Below are 8359 nucleotides of genomic sequence, written 5' to 3'. Positions count from 1 at the left end.
AAAAACATATTCAATAGAATATATTTCATTAAAAAGAAGGAAATGTTTATACTATATACAGTATATTAACTGTATTCAGTTAATATATTATATATACATATAATTTTAGAATATATCGTAAAGTAATATTTATACAACTATAGGTTACATAAATATGTTATTGCTGTATATTTAAAAATAGTACCCGTCCCCCTGACACCGACCGGCACACTGCGGTGAAAGAATGGAGCGCTTGCTTGCCAAATGTGACGTTTACGGAAGCGGATTCGTCCTCGTGAGGAATGCAGGTAACGTCTGTTCATATGTCACATTGAACAGTTAGTGGATTAGCGAAATGCAGAAACTAGTGAGGGAAACAAAGAATATTATTTCCGTTTCGGCCATATCTAGTTATCCAGAAGGTTTTTTTCGCTTCTAAAACAATTTGGAAGGTGTGTGTCAATATGGTAAGTAATGTATGGTGTTAGTATAGCTTATAATACAGTAATAGTCTGTACAGTATAAGGAAATGTTCAAGGGCAATTCTATTTATACAAGTATGATATTGTCCACGTCAGGCTAGCTCAAGCTAGCTGTTAATCTAGTTGTAGCTAGTAGACTGGCCTATACTGAACACTGCAGTCTTTGATCTCAGTTTAATGGCAATAATATGGTCCTTGAAAATATAACGGTTTACCGTAGTACCTTTGTAGATACTTTTACCAACTACGTTTCCAATGAGCACCATCGCTACTTTATGTCGGCAGCCAATGGCTTCAGGAACTACTGTGATAGCGCAGGCCAACCAATCCAAAGAAGAAGAACGTGAGCGACTGGTTGGTTGTGTCAGCCGGCAATATTAACAGGAAGTTACGATACTACAAAATATGTTATCGATCCGATACCAAGTAAAGACAGTATCAATATTAGCGATACATTTTTAATTGAATATATTCAAGATCATTTAATGATATTGTAATTTTGCTTTTAATTTGTTGTTCATAATTATAATCAGAATAATACACAGGACCAAGACTTTAAGCAAACAAAACATTTTGTCAATATAACAATTTAACATTTAATACAATAATATAAGACAGAGGAACAATATCAACAAAATAATACAAGTATTCCCTTTTATTATATACAGGTGTTTAATATATACTATAAAAGTCATAATTTATACATATTTTAATTTGATTTATTAATTTAAGTACTGTATATTTTATTTATATTATCAGTTTTATCTTTTTTTTAATAAGTATTAAAATATTTTCGAATTTTAAAGGTTAAATGATCTTTAATTTATGAATTTGTGTCGGCCACACGGTGAACGAGTGGTTTGCACGTTCTTCCTGTGCGTGTGTGTTTTTTCTCTGGGTACTTCGATTTCCTCCTACATTCCAAAAACATGCATGTTAGGTTAATTGTCCATAGGTAAGAATGTGAGCGTGAATTATTTTTTTGTCTATATGTGCCCTGCGATTGGCTGGCGACCAGTCCAGAGTGTACCCCACCTCTCGCCCAAAGTCAACTGGGATAGGCTCCAGCATACCCCCGCGACCCTAAAGCAGATAAGCGGCATAGAAAATATTGGATGTATGAATCTGTTTAAAATGTTCACTTTTTAAAAAACTATGTCTGTATATTATTTGTGTACATTGTATATCCAGGCTCCCTATTCCTTATATATACAGAAACCCTGTATTATATATTTGCATTTATTTGATGTATATTATTAATCCTGTCACGATAATCAATGAAGCAGTTAACCGCACGATAAATACAAATAAACTCAATAATTTTGTCGGCCTCGATAAATTGACATATGTATGCATGTTTGTTTTCCTCCTCTCTCTCTCTCTGCCAAACAGGCTGGATGACACGAGGGTTCACTCCGTGCATCTGCCTCAACACCCGGGCGCATTGGTTCTATAGCGGAATGAATGGAGTGAGTGAACTCTCCCGTCAGTCATCCAGTCTCTTTGCTGTGCACTAGCGAGGGCACAACTTGTTAGCTGTGTGTGTCGTGTGCTGCACGATCAAATACTTTCTTCGTGCCTGTTGCGTATAAAACACGACGATCTGATGTCAATTTCAGACGTTTGTGCATCGTCATTTTGTGACATGAAAAAGACAAAGACAATGAAATGAATATGTTTTATCGTGACAGGCCTATATATTGTTTTCTCCAGGCTCACTCTCTCTTGTGTCCAAGGACTTATTCCCTAATTTTGATATGTATGATATGATATGTACTGTATATGTATACACGTACATGTAGTACCTATATAATTGGTAATATTACCTTTTATCCGACTTAAGAACAATTCGACTTAACAACGGTCGCCTGGAACCAATTGTGTTTGTAAGTTGGGGACCTAGTGTATACCAATACATAATTTGAACAACACAACAAAAAATACAGATATTTGGTAAAATTAACATAGAAGAGGGCTGAAAAACAGCAATCTCATCACGATAGTATCGGTCCCATACCGACACTCCGCTGGTGTTGATGCTATTGAAATTTGGGTTGATTTGCCTATAAGGAACACTGCAATATTTAACTTAACTTTAATGGAAAGTTGGTTTAGTTTTTATTTGAAGTACCTAAAAGTTTCATAACTTGATGCTACCCTAACATGGATTGTGGCACACAGTGATATGACACAAATAATCACGACAATTGATCCTGCAACCGTCCTGTGCTTTTCGTCAGTGTGAGTAGACAGGTGCGGTACATGCAAGATGGGGGTTCCCACCAGTAAATTGCAACAGCTCACCATTTTCACCACCTTACTGACAGGAGGAGGGGTCAGCACCATGTACTATCTGATGCAGAGTAAGTAGACTGTACTCAAAGATATGCTTACTGATGATAACGTGCCAAATAATGTAAGGAATAAGTGGAAAGAGCTTGATTGCAAGGTTGGCTGTTTACCTTTTTACATGGCTGTCTCATCCACCAAATTCACACAATTACAGTGGGTTCCTGCGCATTTCCAGATTTTTGATCAAAGATTTTTTTTATTTGTGTGGAAAACCTGCCGATTTGTACCTCTCCAAAATAGGTTATAGGCAGTTTTTTTTTTTCAGAAAAGCCAGTTTATTGACTGTAAGTTGGTAATAATGCATAAATGTGTTGTAGTAAAGCATAAAGTTACCTGTTTTACTGTGCAAATGACAATAAAACTCTTAAAAAATGTCAGGATAATACAGCAGACCGTATACGTTGGTGTGGAATTTGAATGGCTGAATACTTTGGTCTATACCTTGTACTTCCTGCTGAGGGCGCCAAATCCAAAGGAAAGGAACGCTAGCTGGACACCTCATTCAACTGCAAGTCCTCAAAGTGGCTTTTTTATTCTTTAAGGTGGTGGTTAATTCATTTACAGTAATCCCTCGTTTATCCCAGTTAATGTGTAGGGCTGATGCTGGTACCTATTAAAAGATGAGTGAATGAATATGATTGCATGTAGTATTGATGTTCATACAAGAAAACACATTTTAAAAAATCGTACTTTAACTTTTTTACTGTTTTTTTGTAAGGAAGGAAAATACTTTGCTTTCACAAGGCTTCTCATTTGTGTTTTGTGTGAAATAAGAGAAATTTGCGGAGTCAGACTACCACAAACTGGCTCTGCAGAAGTTGGAGGCGTGTACGGTTGCCATGGAAAGTTTGGGCGCGCCGCCTTTAAAGGTTCACAACATCCATCTGACAGACAGAGACAATCGAATGGATCAACAAACAGCACAGGTACATTGTAATTTACTGATATTTTACCTTTACAGACTTTTATACATAGAACTTCCCTGTTTTTGCAGATCAAGATCCCTGTGACCGGCTCAAAAACTGGAGGATATTTATATACAACTTCAATCAGAGACCACAAAACCAACAGGTCAGTACACTGTTAAGTATTTTAATATTATGATTCTAAAGTATTTAATGTCATTTACAGAGACACACACTGTTGCATTGATTAATTATTGTTGTCTCAATGAGTGCTTTCTCTGTTAGAAGAATTTAACCAGTGCAAAGGGCTAATGCATACAGAAATGCAGTAGGAAAAATACAACTAGGTACAGAAATAGTTTTTGATTTTCACTCTGTAAATCATTGCAAAAGTTTTGAAATAAAACCTTTAAGGTGTGACTGAACTGTGGACTATCACAAAAGAATCCCATGTATGTATGTACCCCCATTTACAGGGGCTCACGTGGGCCATTCCTTTGTTTATTCGGCAGAAATGAAGCAGATACCGAAGCTCCGATAAGTCTGAAGTTATATTATTCTTTTATGTCCATGGTAGTCATGTGGAAAAGAAATTTCATTAATTAATTCATGCTGCTCAGAGGTCCAAGGAATGCTTTGGTTGTGTATGCTCAGATACTTAATAAATTAGGGGGAACATTGTTTATATGTATTTATAATTGTTTTCTGCATGTAAAACAATAATTGTAAAACTATAAAAACGTCTTTTGTGTAAATATTTTGGGCTTTGTGGAACAGAGTAATTGGAGTTACATTAGTTCTTATAGGGGGAGGTTAATTCGGTGAGCGTCCGTTTAGAGTCAGACCTTTTTGGAACGAATGAATGACGCTAACTAAAGTTCCACTGCTTTAGCATCACCAGGATGTCCCTTTGACACATGCACACGTCCATGACAAGATGCATGAAATTCATCAAATAACCTGCGCTGAAAGACACACAGGAAGACAGCCATTTTGCTCTGGAGGTGAATTTTTAGGAGTTTGGGTCATTTCCGTATTTTGGTTAGTTGATGTTTTCTTTGCAGCCCAGACCCTCCTCCGTAACGTTCAAGTGCAGGCCATGTTTGATTTTACAGTTGTCGTCGCCACTTTGTGCTTCAAATTTTGCAGTTTCCCTCTGTCACGCTATTTAAAATATATATATATATATTACTGTAATTAATAAATTATGCTGTTTAGTGTTTCGGCTTATTCTTATTTTTAAAAAAAACTATGCATATTTAAGCAAATGTTAACGTATTTTTTGCCTAAATTAAGCATTTTCAAGCATTAAAATGGCTAAATATAAGGCAGTGAAAAGACGCATCAAAGACGATGATATGTAATATTCTAGACTGGTCACTAAGTGTCAGTAATGTGACTGTAATGTTGGGTGAGACACACAAGCACCAGACTTGATCGCTGGAACAACAAGCTTTTATTGCAGTTTTGAGTGATCTCACAACAGGCACAATAATCCTCAATAAAAATAATTCCTAATAAAACCACGGGCTACTTTTGCAACCATTACCCACCCAAAAGCTGAAACTCAACTCTGAACCCTGGACGTCGCTTCCTGTCCGCCCCTCTTTCAGGCCCCGTAGGGAACACATTTATAGTAACGTACACGATCATGAGTCTTATTTATGTCTTAAACGGATTATTTTGTCTACTTTTGGTGGCATTGGCTCAGGAGGTAGAGCAAGTCGTCCAGAAAGTGGAAGGTTGGTGGTTCAATCCTCCCTCCCTCCACCCAGTCAGTCACTGTTGGTGTGTCCCTGGGCAAGACACTTCACCCACCTTGCCTCCAGTGATGCACACACTGGTGTATGAATGTGAATGAATGTTTGGTGGTGGTCGGAGAGGCAGTTGGCGCCAATTTTCAATCACGTTTCCGTTAGTCTACCCGTGGGCAGCTGTGAATACAGATGTAGATTACCACCATCAGTGTGTGACTGAGGAGTGAATGAATGATGGGTTCACTTCACTGTGAAGTGCTTTGGGTTCCTTGAAACATGCTATATAAAATTTAATCCATTATTACTATGTTTGGTAATACGTGTGTAAAGGTGACTATAAGGGGTGCTATTTTACGTCCGGAAGCCTCTAATACTGTTAAAAAACGTATTTAGAAGGTTGTAAACAGGTTTTCTATGCTCGAAATATTCCACTCATAAATAAGGAATCCTACTTTGCGGAAAGCCACTTCACACTTTCAGGTCTTCACGATAAACCAGGGATTACTATATTTCTACAATATGTCATGGGGACAATAAAAAAAGAACTGTGGACCACAATTGGCGCCCGGCTGCACTTTGGACACCACTGCCTGAGCCAGACATGTGAGTTTGTGTTCAACTTTTATGTTGGTGTTCATCCCTGCAGTTGGAGTGTTAAGATGGCTGTTCTGAGGCTGAAAGAAGGACAGACCATCAACCTGATGAATGCTCCATCACCAGTGTGGGCAGACTACACAGATTAACATGTATTTATATGAAAACCTGGAATTCATCCTGCAGCAACGACTGTGGAAAATAAGTTGATGTTTATTATGATTGCTGATTCTTTAGCTCACCTTTCTTTTTTTAAACCTGAGCATCTTTTTTCAATCTCGTAACAGCAAGAAATGTGGGACAAAATGAGCCCCTTCGTATCCGGACAAAAACACGCATTCTGACTGACTTCATTAACCACAATTTCCACTTCCTGGCACGCACAGAACACACACAACATAGTACTGTAACCTCATGCATGTAGTCATACCACACAGCTTCTCAATCTAACACACCTGTGGTTTCCAGATATGACTGCTTTTATATGTCATTTCTTTATTCATGATGTATTTTCACATTTTGCTGTTGATGACCCTGACATTGATCGATTACCTAATTTGTGTGTTATTAAAGTCTGGTAAGCATCATGCAATTTAATATATTTTCACTCCGTGTATTATTTGGATATGAAATGTGTGTATATTTGCACCTGTGACATGCACAAAGTCAAGCTGTTAAGTACTGTAAATGTAATATCACCCATTCATCACCTTTTTCAAAAATGTATTGGGGCTCAGCCACATTAATGGGCTGATATACTGTAATAATATATTATATTAAAACATCGAACTTAATGCTGTCACCTTTCTTCTGCACTGTACTACTTAACCTGCTTTGGCTGTTCACATGAGGCATTCGAGCGCATTTTGTAAATCTCAGTGTTCAGCGCTAATGAAGTCAAGCCGTTTTTAATTTTTATTGACGAACCCTCAACGGCAAACTGCATGCCCCTAGGTGTACGTGTACCCCACTTTGGGAACCTCGGGCCTTGAGTCAACATTGAGCCAATAAAAAACAGATCTCACCACCAAATTTCAAAGTAGCCAATAGCTTGATCAGAAATGTACTGGGTAAGATGTCATGACAGGAAGTTAGACTTTGATGGGTCACCTGGAAAACCGTCATTTTTGTAATGGAAATGATTTCAGCGTAACAGCACACAATGGACTAAGATAAAAAGGGGTACAGTATGTATCATTCATATGAAAAAAGGTTATGAAGAGAAAACAACAAAGGTCAGACAAGATTCATCATCATAAATGCTTATTTTGGACTGTTTAGTCTTCATGTCCAGTGAGTTTTAGCACGGGAGGACTTGCAGCGTTCAGACTGGCTGATGTTAGCGTCAAGCTAGGTGAGGTTTTTGGTGTAAATCTGATTATTTTTAATGGAATTCTTATTGACATAGGTTATGTTCACACTGCAGGGTATGATGCCCAATTTGGATTTTCTTTTGTTAAAATCGGAACGACTACATAAAAGATCAAAATCTTTTATGAAGTCGTTCCGATTGCCAAAAAAATAGGTGTGTATTTGTGCCCGACCATATATCGGCGGGGCGATACTGTATATTGGGCCGATTGTGACATATCACGGTGAAAATGTACTCGATATCACGCACAGCAGCGCTCTCACTCTGCGGCGCTGTCTCAGTCAGTCCGCTGAGAAACGTGAAAAGGAACTGCATTTTTTTGACAACATGGAAAGCTGTGACTTAGTAAAACAAGGAGAACATTCTAGTGTTCACACAAGTTTTAGAGAGCGCATTATAGCGCTTTAACGTCACATAAGTTGCATCCCTGTGCGATAAAAAGAGATGCAACTGTGAATTCATGTGCAAATCATTTTGACATTGTTCAGAGTCATGTATTTAGTTGTCATTTGATATATTGCATTTTTTGAAAGCAGCTACCTAACATAAAATGTAGTTTAGTCCCTTGTATTAAGTCTAGTAACGTGATGCATGTTTTGATTATTTATTTTGTTTGTAGTCAACTTTTTAATGTTTGCTTCAGCATTTGTTTTTCACTTGTTTGCAAAATACTCAGTGGCTGCAGATAGAACTTTTCAATAGCTAGTAAATGTGACTGATATTGGTAAGATGTTTTTGTGAATATCCATCCATCCATTTTCTATGCGCTAAGCCTTTTGTAAACACATCATGTATTAGCTGAAAAACACCTGACATTAGCCTATGTATTATCACTTTCAGCACAATGCAGCCACTTGTTTTTATTTAAAAATGCTCAACTATAGCATCAAATTCCAGGCTAATTACCAAAATGCACGA

The 8359-nt window shown here is 37.5% G+C and overlaps 1 protein-coding gene across 4 annotated transcripts; it reads left to right on the top strand.

The window, feature by feature from the left end:
• Window positions 1–196: 196 nt before the first annotated feature.
• LOC129177611 (cytochrome c oxidase assembly factor 1 homolog) lies at window positions 197–6853 on the top strand. 4 transcript variants are annotated; one of them, XM_054768923.1, is made up of 6 exons: window positions 273–287; window positions 1854–1930; window positions 2702–2824; window positions 3588–3739; window positions 3808–3884; window positions 6122–6853. In XM_054768923.1, the coding sequence occupies exons 3-6, from the start codon at window positions 2731–2733 to the stop codon at window positions 6216–6218; spliced, it is 420 nt and encodes a 139-aa protein (XP_054624898.1). In that variant the 5' UTR covers window positions 273–287; window positions 1854–1930; window positions 2702–2730; the 3' UTR covers window positions 6219–6853. The 4 variants fall into 4 exon arrangements, with proteins under 4 accessions (XP_054624899.1, XP_054624898.1, XP_054624897.1 ...); XM_054768922.1 differs by lacking the exon at window positions 273–287 and adding an exon at window positions 294–446; XM_054768924.1 differs by lacking the exon at window positions 1854–1930 and having other exon boundaries at window positions 197–287.
• Window positions 6854–8359: the final 1506 nt, after the last annotated feature.

This window comes from Dunckerocampus dactyliophorus, chromosome 2, assembly GCF_027744805.1.
Source record: "Dunckerocampus dactyliophorus isolate RoL2022-P2 chromosome 2, RoL_Ddac_1.1, whole genome shotgun sequence".
NCBI lineage: Eukaryota > Metazoa > Chordata > Actinopteri > Syngnathiformes > Syngnathidae > Dunckerocampus > Dunckerocampus dactyliophorus.
Note: the sequence above shows the minus strand (reverse complement) of the source record. Positions and strands in the feature narration are given on the sequence as shown.

Coding starts and splice junctions, on each gene's coding strand:
- LOC129177611 (XM_054768924.1), top strand. CDS start 2,731: ATGGGGGTTCCCACCAGTAAATTGCAACAGCTCACCATTTTCACCACC. Junction 2,825..3,587: donor CATGTACTATCTGATGCAGA/GTAAGTAGACTG, acceptor GTGTGAAATAAG/AGAAATTTGCGGAGTCAGAC. Junction 3,740..3,807: donor TGGATCAACAAACAGCACAG/GTACATTGTAAT, acceptor CTGTTTTTGCAG/ATCAAGATCCCTGTGACCGG.